This window comes from Danio rerio, chromosome 5 (assembly GCF_052040795.2).
Source record: "Danio rerio strain M-AB ecotype USA chromosome 5, GRCz13ab, whole genome shotgun sequence".
NCBI classification, from domain to species: Eukaryota; Metazoa; Chordata; class Actinopteri; order Cypriniformes; family Danionidae; genus Danio; species Danio rerio.
Window position 1 is genome coordinate 9,729,321 of NC_141025.1, and position 14,225 is coordinate 9,743,545.

General features: G+C 35.3%; 2 protein-coding genes across 7 annotated transcripts in view; both read left to right on the top strand.

Moving 5' to 3' along the window:
* Positions 1-13,588, top strand: part of tnksb (tankyrase, TRF1-interacting ankyrin-related ADP-ribose polymerase b) — a 318,296-nt gene extending 304,708 nt beyond the window's left edge. For 4 of the 6 annotated variants that reach the window (XM_087252593.1, XM_087252590.1, XM_087252592.1 and 1 more), the window contains 8 exons: positions 2,732-2,811; positions 2,904-3,024; positions 5,453-5,550; positions 7,087-7,161; positions 7,663-7,768; positions 8,996-9,182; positions 9,263-9,419; positions 13,147-13,588. In XM_087252593.1, coding sequence (XP_087108719.1) covers positions 2,732-2,811; positions 2,904-3,024; positions 5,453-5,550; positions 7,087-7,161; positions 7,663-7,768; positions 8,996-9,182; positions 9,263-9,419; positions 13,147-13,233 — 911 coding nt within the window. In that variant the 3' untranslated portion in view covers positions 13,234-13,588. 6 annotated transcript variants of the gene reach the window in all.
* Positions 1-14,225, top strand: part of LOC147843842 (uncharacterized) — a 321,661-nt gene that overhangs the window by 259,490 nt on the left and 47,946 nt on the right. The window lies entirely within an intron of this gene.

The window sequence follows — 14,225 nt, forward strand, 5'->3', positions numbered from 1 at the left end:
AATATATATTGGTAAATTTGAACAGAACAGATTTATTAAACAGGTGTATTTATTAAAATAATATTTTAGCCACAGAATTTCTTTAAAAATGGAAAGATAATACATTTAAATTCATGAAAAAAATTACAAAGTACAACATTTTACCTAGATTGCATATATTTCGTGTTTCTCTTGATTTTTAAACATTTTATTTAATATTTTTCCTCAACATATAAGTTTAGGCTACTAATTTTTGAAGCATTACTGTAAGTTATTTTGTTAGATTAGCTCCAGATTTGTCTTCAGTACTGACTAATCGAATGTATATGCACAAATATAATATTATAAAGCTTCCTACAGAAAATATGAATTTAAATGAGAGATTTGTCGGGGTGTACTCGTATGCTGAGCACTGCATGTGGTTTAAACGTGGCATAATGCATTAATTAGTGCTGGACAAAGATTAGTTGCTATTAATTACATCCACACATACACTTGTGTACTGTGTATATTTATTTTACATATATAAATGCACACATGCACACATATATTTGAGAAAATGTTTATTTATATTATATATATATATATATATATATATATATATATATATATATATATATATATATATATATGAATGATACAATTTATATATAAATTAAATATATATGAAACAGAATTGTTGTGTATAGTTTTGTTTCTATATGTGTGTGTTTCACATATGCATAATAAATTTTTATTATACACACACATATAACAATCTTTTATTTTAGATGCAATTAATTGCGATTGATCTTTGCCCAGCTCTAGCACCAGTACAATTTATTTGAGGGGAAAATTCAGTGTAGTCTATAGTTAGGGTGCTTTCACACCTAGACTTTTGTTTCAGAATCTGTCTCGTTTGCCCAGTTAGGGCGGTTCGTTTGGCAAATGTGAAACCAGCAATCGCGCTCGGATCTGCGTTAAATCAATCGGTCCGAGATTGCCAGAATGAGGTGGTCTCGGCTCGATTGAGACGAACTCTGGAGCGGATTGATTGTAGTGAGAAAGCGATACGATCCAAGCCCTGCTTTATCACAGTGCTTTATGGACACTTAATAGGCATAAGGCTATATTAAGAGAGAATGATGAGTAGGGTGGGAAGTTCCGGGAGTTATCCGCAAATGAGCGACAATCTCCTGTAAATCGCGCGTCTCCCTCCCGGTCCTCAAATACGTTGTGTTCCCTTTTCACCCCTCCCCACCGCATCCCTGCTCGCTCTTCAGACACGTTGCGTGAACCTTGTCAAACACCACTAAACCACCACCCCCGCTGACAGCTGAGAGGGACTCTGCAAAATAAATCGTGAAACTCTGACCAATGTGAGGAGAGTTTACTCAACGTGACTTGTTTTAGCTCTTTTGGTCCGTTTAGAAACTTTGCTCTGTGAAAGCGAACCACACCAACAACAAAGAGCAACAATGTAACAATTTTAATCCTTTATTAGGAGCAAATGAATCGATTAACAGGTGTAAAAGCACCCTTAAAAAGTTTATTTTCTGTAGAGACAAGACTAATATATAAATCAATAAATTAAGCAGTTTTTGGTTTATTTTTCTTTATTATTTTTATAACATTGGACTGTACATTTGATTAATTCACACTCTCATATTGAATACAAGAAATATGATTATATGTATTAGTAAGTGTTTTAGTTGGACCAGAGCAGGTTCATAACTTCCAGATGAACGCATCATTTAAATCATTAAAAGATCGATAAAACCATATACACACACAAAAAAGTTTCTTTTGCAGTTTTGCAAAATAACATTTCTTTTTTCTAATTTCCTGAAAAATATCCTTTTGCATGTGTTTTTGCTAAACGGACGCGTTTTCATTAGGCATATTGTCAGTTTGCGCAATTTGTAAGTTAATTGAAATGCCTGCCATCGCTTGTCTATGAATCAGACTACATTGATCAAGATGTATCTGACTTAAAGAACACGCTTTTGAGTGCTGTTCATTTGGAAATATGTCTTCATTGTAAGAATCTGGTTCAATTAAATGGAACAGCCTCATAAGAGTCATTTGTTTAGGAGTCAGCATACACTGATCATGCTGAACTGCTTTGAATAGCTAAAAAGAACCGAATCATAACTTCAAACTGCACATACAGAATTCTTCTCTATTAATATGCTTTTTAAATTCTCTATTATTGTTTTCCCGTAATAAAACCACTTGGAAATCAGACTACAGTGATCACTGTATAGAACTTTGATTCACTAATAAGAACTGGACCATATGAATAATTTGTTCTGAAATCAGACTAGTCTAATCATGCTGAATCACTTTTAATTGGCTAAAAAGAAACTACTGAAAACCCATAATAAACTGATCACATGTATGACTTTGAGTCACTAAAATGAACTTCTTTAAATAATGAACTGTTTGTTCAGGAATTACATCACTCTGTATAACTTTGAATCACTAAAACATTTCAAAACATGCATGTGTTTGTGAATCACTGTGGCTTAGATTCACTTAAAAGAATCTGTTTATGAGTCATTGCACTCTATGACTTTGATTTACAAACTCAAAAGAGTCATTTGTTTAGGACTAAGTCTTGCATTGATTAGATTACATGACTTTAATTCATTAAAAAGAACCGCTTCATGAGAGTCATTCTGAAATCTGACAACACTGCTTATACTGTGATCCACTTAAAAATCTGGCTAAACTCTTAATGTTAATTGGCTACTTTTTATTTTACCCGTAGCTGTCCTGGATATGAACATCTCCCAGTTCCTGAAGAGTTTAGGCCTTGAACATTTGAGGGACATCTTTGAGAGAGAACAGGTGAGAAACACAGAGGTCATTTTTAAATTGTGGATTTCCTCTGACACAGTGTTTCGGGGTTTCATCATGTCTGTGATGGCATGTGTGTTTAGATCACCCTGGACGTATTGGCTGATATGGGTCATGAGGAACTCAAGGAGATAGGAATCAACGCTTACGGACACCGTCATAAACTCATTAAAGGCATTGAGAGGCTGCTGGGAGGACAGCAGGGTGAGCATCTGTCTCTTTTTAACATCTATACACCATTTCTTTCCTCTTTTTTTGATTATATATTTTTCAGAGTGCCTGCAGGGTCTTAAACTGTCTTAAATATTAATAACGAAGTCTTAAATCCACTGAAATAGTGTTGTAGGTCTTAATCCTAAACCTCATTCACACTACGAGCGACTCGCAGCGACAAGCGACTGTTCATTTCAAAGCAGAGTGAGCAACTTCCGGCGACCTAGGTGAGGGTCAATGACCACTGGAGACCAGGTGGGCGTGTCTAGCAAATAGATAAAGTTAAGAATCCTTCAAATTTATGCAAATGAAGAGCGACGTTCTTGAGCGACAGCCAATAGGAGAACCAGTGGAGCTCACATGATCCTCTCTCAGCTTGCTCAGTGGCCGGTTGTGTTCTCCGTGCTGTAGATCTACATTTGCAGCAGGTCGCCACCCAGAGCGAATGAGGCATTATTTTTCGAATGTCCGTGTAAAGCTACCCAACACCCATCCAGCTACAATAAATTCCAAACAATGAATTAAACAATACGTTTAAAAAGGGGTTTAAACACAGTTATGTGGCAACAGTGTGTGAATATAACCAGCTTCTAATGATAAAAATGTCTGCAGAAACACTTTGATTGACAATCTCCCTTTGTACATCATTAGAGGGGGAAGCTCTTTCCAGTAGCACAGGACGTTAGTCTTGTTTTTGAATGCCACTATTCTGAAACAAAGGCTTTTGTAGCTCCGCCATCTTTTCAAAAGAGCACATTCTCATTTGAATTTAAAGTGACAGTCACCAAAATGGCACAATTAGGATCAAAGCCTTAAAGAGAGATAAAACATTATTTAAGGCTATGTTGAGCTAAAACTTCACACACACACACACTAGAGACATCAGAGACTTATATTACATCTTTTAAAAAATGGGCATAATAGTTCCCCTTTAAATTGGAATTTATTCCTGTTATGCAAAGCCGAATTTTTAGGATAAATACTTTATTTTAGCATGATTACAGTCTTTTCCACATATTACACTTGCATTTCCAAAAGACACCATTCAAGTTTCATTTAAATCCCAGCGGGCTTCAGAATCTTCATTGGTTCACAGGCTGGGATTTCTCCCTTAAATAGAATGAAAATAGTTTCACAAATCTAAAGTCTGACCCTTCTGTTTTTGCTTCAAATTTTAAAATGATGCCGTCTAGTTTAGATGAAAATCGGTTCATGTTGCAGTAGGGTTGGGTCGATAGACAATGCTATTGTCCATCACCGATAGACATCACGATGCGGAGCCGACATCGCAATCCTTCAACCCCCCCTTCCCTTCTCAAAAAATGTACCTACACGTCACAACGACGCGTAGCGCAAGCTGTGTGATTGGTCGAATTGGTCTGGGATTAGCGCTGACGAGTGTTTACAAGTGTGGAGTCCCGTGAAAGAGCTCCGTATGGAAAGTTTTGTTTTGTGTTTACCTCATGGTTACAGTTGTTGCACGACCGCCGGTTCCTGCTTCAAAATGAGCAAGTTTGGGCCACTTGTACATTAGGGAGCATTTAGAAACAACAAAACACCAGAGAAGAAACTCGACACAGAAGAATATTACACCTCAGTGCCAACTAGCGTTTCGGAAGTGTTATTGCTGAGCAAAACATAACAGCGTGCAGAAGTATGAATGCACAGCTACGCACGTTGCATGCGTCGTGTATAGTTTTAAAATGTCATTTTAGAATTAAAACGATCCACATCCACATTAGCGTTTCATCTAGCATTTCTGAACAGCCCTCCTTCCACACTATTTCGCTGTAAACACATGAGCACACACACACACACACACTCTGTCATGCGCTGCAGTGTATGCGCGCGTCTAAACTCCAGCAGTCAGTGGGTGCTTTGAGGACAAAACTCAAGAGAGCAGTGCTGGATGGCGTCTCATTATAGTTGTTAAACGTGATATTTAATTAATCTTGTCTATATATAAAGACTCTTCCGTCTTTTGAATCTATCACGTAACGTGTCACAGCGTCAGTATACTCCTTCAATCTTTGCTTTCACGCTTGTACTTGTAACTTTAGTGAAAACCTCAGATACTGTTGGTTGGTTGGTTGCTGTTGGTTGTGAAAATCAAGAAATTGATTTTTGTTACTTATTTAATTTGATATATTATTAATTTATAATATTAATTTTAAATTATAATATTAATTTTGGTATATTTAAAAATTTCTATTTTCTTTTGTTATTTTTCAATTTCACAAAACAAGTGCAGCAATAGCTTCATGAAAGAACACATTTTTAAAACCTGTATGTCTCTAATCTCATTTAGCAAAAAACTATCAATTAGTGGAATTAAAACCGTGATATGAGTCGAGAGATTATTGAATCACTACATGCTTGTTTTTATTGCATTCTAATCTGGTTAACTGTGATTTGACAGGTGCCAATCCATACCTGACGTTCCACTGCACCAATCAGGGCACAGTATTGATTGACCTGGCTGTGGATGATAAGGAGTTTCAGTCCGTTGAGGAAGAGGTAAAGCATCTTAAAAGGGTCTTAAAGTATTAAAAGTTAATAAATCAATTTAAAGAAATTCAAAGCCGTTAAAAATGTTAAGCCATTTAAATGCTATTTTATAAGCTATTAAATTATGTATCATTTTTGCTCATGAAATGTATCGTTGTATGCTAAAACTTGCCTGAATTTAATCAGAGAATATTTGGTTGTTTTATAGTTTATCCAATCGGTAAAGTCCTGCTAGATTTGACTAGGCTTGGCCTGGTAAATGATTCTTACAACCTTGATATCTATGATAACCTTGGATAAAAATATCACTGTTTCATGGTATTGTGATCACTGCTCTAACATATATTCTTTTTAAACATCTGGGTAAATAATGACAACCTTTTCCCCTTTGAACACAACTTAGTTTATTTTAAGAAACATTTAAAATATTTTGGAGCAGTAAACAAGCCAGGCTAATTAATTCAAATGACTTATTGACTTCTGCTGTCTTCAATAGTTTCGAAAACACTGATTTCTTTACAATTTAAAAAAATTTTTGGATTTCTTTTAAAAGATGCATAAACTATGTAAAAAAAGTAAATAAAAAATGTTTAATATACCATAGAAACGGTATGGCAGAAAATTTTGCTGGTTTTAAAATCTTGACTTTTCCAAACCAATATATACCTTGAAAATGGTTATCGTCCCATACCTAGATTTGACAGCACGCTGCTTTGTTTACTGCAGTAGGCAATGAAACGCTGTCATTCCAGTTGTTGTATAGGAGCCACCTGCTAGAAGAGAGTAAATTAGCATTTTTATTCAGTATATCACGATATTTTAGCTTAGGTGGAGGTAGTGTTGTCACGATACTGGAATTCGATACCAATCGGTACTGAAATTTTAAAAACGTTCATTTCCAGCTAACATTTGAGCGTGGATCAGTCAATTCATCAGCGAATCGCTCGTATGTCAGCTCATAAACAGACCAGCTGATCTTTGCATCTTTAAAACGCTCCAGTGTCCCTGTATCTGTGGTTACACTCAGTAAACAGCGGTGAGTTCAGTGACCTTCACGGCCAATCACAGTCATTTCTGTTGAGCACGTGAACACAATGGCCAATCAACGCTGTTTAAGACCGAGCTCAACAGTACATAAATGTTAGCAGGAGAAGGACGTTTTTAAAATTTCGGTATCGACTGGTATCGAATTCCAGTATCGTGATAACCCTAGGTTGCAGGTATGTTTTATCTAATACTATTTCATAAAAACACATTGTTTTTACAACATATTTCAGTTTTTATTTTAAATCACTATCTGCCCACACTAATGTAGATTGTTCTTACAATTATTATTAGCTAAATGTACTGCAAGTTAAAATGTCGCCAATGTTACCAGTTGAAACCTAAAGTGCAGATAAGGTCTTAAAATGTATGGAAAGAGTCCTAAAAGGTTTTGCATTTTGTTTTCTGAATCCTTTATATACCCTGCATGAACACTTTTCGATTATTTCATTTATCTGTCTGCTTTGGATTTGTGTTTGATGGGGTTTTTGTTTGTCACAGATGCAAAGCACAATTCGGGAACACAGGGATGGCGGAAATGCAGGTGGCGTTTTCAGTCGTTACAATGTCATTAAGGTAAAACGTTGTCTACATATTCCTTTACACATTAAATAAATCTATTGTTTAAATTGGAACACACGGTCACACTTTACAGTAATCTTTCAATAGTTAATGATGTATTTACTAACGTGGAATAATAATGAATAATACTTGAACAGCATTTATTAATGAGGTTTCAACATTTGCATTATATCATCCACATCATGCTTGCTAACATTAATGCACTGTGAGTTGGCGTAAATTGATAATGAGCAACTTTATTTTCATTAACCAACATTAACTAACTTGATGTAATACTGTATTAAATATATTGTTCATTGTTTGTTCATTTTCGTAGTTCACGTTAACTAATACAACCCTAATGTAAACTGTTACCAAACATATTTAATTGAAACATTTGATTGAAGTGCATGACAGTATATGACCTGGCACCATATTTGAGTGTGTTATATATGTTAAATTGGTCTGTTGTAGTCAGATATCCAGTCTAAAACTGAAATTGTCGTGTGCATTTAGATCCAGAAGGTGGTGAATAAGAAACTGAGAGAGCGATACACACACAGGCAGAAAGAGATCGCGGACGAGAATCACAATCACCACAATGAGCGAATGCTGTTTCACGGTAAGATCCAAAAACAATAAGGAAAATGTTTGTACATTTTTAAATGTATTTGTTTCAAAACAAAAAAGAAATGTATTCTTGTAATATCTATCAATCAGATTCTCTTAAAAATGTGTCATAGTCTTTGCAGAAATATTCAACAACAGTCCTCAAATGTTCCAAAAACACTTTTATTTTAGCTTTTCTTTAGTAGGATTGCATTCAATTGATGAAATATGACAATGAAGATCTTAATTCATTTCAATTAAAGTTTATTTTTATAACTTTTAACAATAATTATTGTTAAGATTATTAATATTACTAACGACAAGTAAATGGTTCTTTAGTTTTTTTGTTTGTTTGTTTGTTTGTTTGTTTTTTTTGATTCCTAATATGTTGAAAAAGGTTTGAAGGTTACCGCTAATTTAAACATTCATAATAGAACAAATATTGAAAATGTTGAGCTCCAAATCAGCATATTATACTGATTTCTAAAGGATCTTGAGACACTGAAGACTGGAGCATTTATCCTTAAAAATTTCGCTTTGCATGACTGAATAAATTCCTATTTAAAAGAGAATTTTTAGCTCAAAATATCACGTAAATAATGTTTTATAAGTCTTTAAAACACTCCTTTTTAGGCTTTGATCCTAATTATGCTGTTTTGGTGGCTGTCGCTTTAAATTCAAATGTGATTGTGTTCTTTTCAAAAGAGGGCGGAGCTACAAATGCTTGTGTGTCAGCATAGTGGCAGATTTAAAAACAAGACTAACATCCTATGTTTGTGAGGGAGAGATGGTCACTAGTGGGCGGTGCTTTATCTCTCTGATGACATGTACAAAAAGAGAATGCCAATCAAATTGTTTCTGCTGACTGTTTTTATCAAGTGTGATTATAAAAATTAATAAATTTTTATCATTAGATGCTGGTTATATTCATGCACTGCTGACAAAAAACTGTTTAAACCCCCTATAAAAGTGATTTTTGCATTATAGTTCCCCTTTAAAATATATTAAAATAGAAAACAGAAAAATTGTATTTCAGAAACAGTTGTACAAATCTGACCATGTTTTATTTACAGATAAACATTCAAATGTATTTTTTTAAACATTGATCTGCATTATAATTAATACCTCCATAGTTCAGTGCTAAATTTGTATTCATCAAACCACACATTTATGGAATTGGTGTTATAGATTTGGTTTAATATATAAATGATGTGCAATTAATATTATTTTTATTTTCCAGGATCTCCGTTTATAAACGCCATCATCCATAAAGGCTTTGATGAGCGTCATGCGTATATCGGCGGCATGTTTGGAGCGGGTATATATTTTGCAGAGAACTCTTCAAAGAGTAACCAGTACGTCTACGGCATCGGTGGTGGTACAGGATGCCCAACTCACAAGGATCGTTCCTGTTACCTGTGCCACAGGTAACACAAACAACCACAATAACACACAACGGCATAATGCACTGGATGATGTCCTAATTCTCCTTTGTGTTGATTTCCAGGCAAATGTTGTTCTGCCGTGTGACATTGGGAAAATCCTTCTTGCAGTTCAGTGCCATGAAGATGGCCCACGCTCCGCCTGGGCACCACTCTGTGATCGGCCGTCCCAGTGTCAACGGCCTGGCCTACGCAGAGTATGTGATCTATCGCGGAGAACAGGTACGTTTAGTGCAATTTTTTTGTTTAATAGACGTCTAAATACAGCAAATAAAATCATAGACTCACATTAGGTACATGCCATTTTTTGTGTTCAAAAGAAGTCTAATCGACATCTAAACATAGATGTATTAGCTAAAACAAGGCTCAATTTGGGCTGTCGTTGAACATCTAAGAATAGCTCAAGCATAGACTAGTCATCAAATACGGATTAGAGAGATTTCACATGTGTAGTCATTCATTTAAGTGTAACACACACCAGTCATCATCAGTTTAAGGCTTGAAGCTTACGCTGCTATTCTGAACCAATAGTCTCCAATAGTCGGAAACAGAAAGCAGTTGAAGGATGGCATGTTTAAATCCATTATTTATCTCACTCCAATGTAATTAATCTGACTCCATTAAAGTTGTTACCATCATTGATAAAGAGAGGAATCTTAACGCCTAAAAGCAGGCAAAGTTGTTTATTAAGTTACATGTTTAAATATACAGTAGAATAAAACAAACTAACATACTGTATAAAAAAGTTAGCTGTTACATATGCTCTGCTGAGCAACAAAGCCAGTGAAAACTTTGTTAGCATATGAGGCTGCGCAGCCAGGGGCAGACTGGGACAAAAATTCAGCCCTGGCACTGTAGCCACACCAGCCCACATTACAACACCGACCCCCACCCACAGACACGCACATTCACTATTTAGTGTACAGATGGTAAAATAATTTGACATTCTTGCCAGATTTTAATTATGTCCGGGTAACCTCGGATTGGGTCGGCCCATCTTGAAACCAGGCGGCAGTTGCCGATTGGGCCAAATGCTTAACATTTATTATTATTATTATTATTATTATTATCATCATCATAATATCACATCTAGCAAGAGATAAAAGCTGTCTGCACTTAAAAACAATACATATTTAAAAAAACTGACCGGCCCACATTTAAAATTTGGTCCGGCCCTTCTGGCATTTGCCAGAATTGCCAGATGGCCAGTCCGCCCTGTGCGCAGCGGTGTGCGGGAGATGCAGAGTGAAAGCCATTCTCCCAGATCAACAGTTACCTTTCCTTATTATTCCCTGAGCAAAGCATTGTCAAACATGAGTGAAAACCAACCCCCAAAACCAGATGGACATGAGAGCAAAGTTGAGGAGATATTGTGGGGGAGAAGAACATTAACATACTCTCCTCAGGCCATAACTCAACAATAGTAAATATATTGTATATTGAAATACAATCAACCAATGCATCTGTTGATTTCATCACTGCAACACTGAAGTCATAAACTGTCAAATGACACCAAACATGACATAGTTATATAAAGGAAGATCACGAGCAGATGATGTGTGTATGGTGAAAAGCACATGGTTTCTTAAAGCAAATGGCAGAGATGTGTGTTGTACCTGTGAGGACCCATCCCATGCTTGGAATGTCTCAGTAGTCCTTGATTAGCATAGAAAGAATAGTATATAAACTTTTCTCAGCTTACAATCAGTAATGCTGATGTCCCACCCCCGAACACACACACCAGTCATTATCAGTTATGTTGATGGTTGTCGGTCAGTGTATGTTTTGGATATTGGATTTTTATTTTAGAAAAGGTTATTAAAAAACAAAAATGAGCCGTTTTTTGATTTTCGTTTTTAAACAAAAAAACTAAAATTTAAATTTAAAAGCGTTGTTTTGATTTTTGTTTTTGAACATTAAAACGAAAACCAAAAAACAACTTGTTTTTCTTTTTAATGGTGAGAAACGGAAAAGCAAAATTCAAAAATCATTTGATTTTCTTTTTTTATTTCCAATAGCAAAAAATAAAACCACCAGAAGGAATAAAGAATTGTTTTTTATATTCCGAAACCAGATAGAACGACTCATGCACAGTGACGCAATGCTGACCTGCTCGCCTACTATAGGCTATTATTTTTTTCCACTTAATTATGTTATAAAAGATATTTTCTTGCTATAACGGGATTTTGTTAAGACTTATTTTACTCATTAAGGCAACATATTTCTTGTATAAGGGCCGGTAATCGAATATATATTTATGTTTTGTTAGCATGTTTTACATGAAACAACCTTTATGTTGACATTACATAAAAGCAGGACCGGTAGAACTCCCGGTGGGCCGGTCCGTTTTTTTTGGCCGTGAGGGCTGGTGTCCCTAGCTGCTTGCACTTTTTTCATTAATTTATTTATTTGACCATAGCCTCACTCTTTTTATTCATTATTTTGCCGCAGCTTTGCTCTTTTTATTTATTTTCTCACAGCCCGGTGAGCAAAATGCAGCCTGCAGGTTAATGATGATGATATCATTCGACTCCAAAAAGAGGCACCTTAGTAAATAAAAAAAATTGAATAATTAATATGAATGAATATTACACCTGCTCAAAGAAATCAGATGATTCACTACATTAATAAATCTGACGTAACTTGATCAGAAATCTAAAAAGGGGAGGAAAAAGATCAAGTCATCAGTAGCAGCAGATAACAGTGCAATACTTATTCTTTATCCCAAACGCACCAGCTTAACAGCGCCATCGTGGTCTAGTGGTTAGCACGATTCGTTACGACGCTGCTGACCCAAGTTTGAACCTCATCTGAATAAATTATTATCTGTATTTTTTTTTTTTTTTTTTTCAATTTTAGTGTTAGGACATGTAATACCTTTTGGGTTACTTATGTAAGCATGAAAGCATAAGGTTGCTTTCCTGAACACTTTTCTGAAAAGAAAGTTTTAATATTGTTAAAACCATAATACTTCCGCTTCCCGAAGTTTAATCACAAGTCATTTCAAGTGAGGGAGGCATCAATACAGTTGTTCGTTATGCACATTTCAATAAGCCATAGTATTTTAAAATAAAAATGAACAATTAATTTTATCTGAAAGGAGGCATGCTGCACAAACATCCTGATAACCATCCCGTGTCTTTTAAAAACACTTCCCGAAGTGGAAGTGATTTTAACAAACTTTATTTTCAGAAAACTATTCAGCAATGCAAATAATGCATATATCCTCAATTATGTTGTTCCATATAAACGGCTTTAATGAGGAAAATATGTCTTAACGTTATTACAAGAAAATGTCTTTTATACCATTATTATGTGGGAAAAATAATAGCCTATAGTAGGCGAGAAGGTCAGTATTGCGTCACTGTGAATGAGTCGGCCTGTCTGGTTTCAGAATATAAACAAAACAAGCCTTTATTCGTTTTCGTTTTCTGGTGATTTTATTTTTGTTATTGGAAATCACAAATCATTTTTGAATTTTGCTTTTCCGCTTTTCACCATGAAAAAAAAAAAGCAGTTGTTTTGATTTTCGTCTTAAAGTTCAAAAACAAAAATCAAAAAAACGCTTTGAATTTCAATTTTCGTTTTTTTTGTTTGTCCAATATCCGTTTCTCAAATGAAAATCCAATGACCAAAGCATACACAATCATGGTATCTTCCGTTTAATACCCTGATTATACACTGACCGATGTCCCATTCCTGAACAAACTGCTTGAATAAGCTCAGTTACAGCACATTATACAGTATATTAAATATTAAATGCAGCATTTATTGTAAGTAACGGTATTGTAACAAAGGAAACAGTCGTTTGTTTGATAACTTGTTACTGACAAAAGTAACTTTGTTAGTAGCAGTGTTTATTTATAATGTTGTTATTCCCATCACTTGTGTTAATTGATTTCAGGGGGATTTAACGTTTTGTCATTGTTTTTTTTTTTTTCTCATCCAGGCCTACCCAGAGTATCTCATCACCTATCAGATAATGAAGCCGGACAGCACGCCTCAGTCCTCCACAGGAGCGGAGCAGAAATCATAGTCAGCAACACTGCATTCACTCACTCACTCACTCATTGACTCACTCACTCATTCTTTCTCACTCTCTCGTTGCACAAAGGAAATGTGAACTTTCCCATGTACCCACGTCTTACCCATGAAATTCCCCATGTATGAATTATGAATTTGCACTTTTAAAAGAAACAAAACAAGTTACTTAAGTTATTTGAAAATAGTCGCAATTGTGAAGTCTAATGTACAGGTAGTTTAAAGAAAACGTGTAAAACTGACTGTGTTTAACGATGCTATTTGAGTTGTATTTTAATGGAACTTTGTTTTTTTGCTTTTTGTTTTGGAGTCTGTTAAATTTCTTTTAAATAAATCTCATCAGAACAGGACTCATTCATAGGACTTGCCTTTTATTGGTTATTCATTGTAGCGAATTAGCTCAAAGTTAAACTGCCCATGCGTTCTCCACCATTAATAATTAGCTCAAAAAGAAGAAGAAGATTCATTTGAACGGGGCTTCAAAGGAATCGACTCTAAATCCAAATAAACAAATCGTCCAGCGGTCGTTTGAACAGACAGTTGACTTTAATTACGGCTATTGCTATCAAAATGAAAACCCATTTATGTTTATGCTGGGTAGCATGATCAAAGTTTAAGACATTCGATTCATAAATATGCACAGGCACCTTTCTTTATACAAAATGAAACTATTGACTATCTAAAACAAACATGCATTCATACAGGTGTAGAGAAGAGTAAAGAAAGTAAAATAACAGGTTGAGAGAATGTAATGATGGAAAACCTCGGATTTTGTTAGACCAAACCAAGCCAAGCAAAATTAATCAATTTAACCCTTCTATGGTCTCTTTAGAGTTGCATTTAGTTCACACCAGTTCAGATGGAAGTGTTACATGTGTTCCGATGTGATGTGAAGAAGCTCCCTCTGTTGAGCATGTGGCTGGCTGGTTGTTCTTTGCCCTCACGAGGCTTGGAGTGGGTTGGAGTCGGTCGTCTCAAGTTTGAATC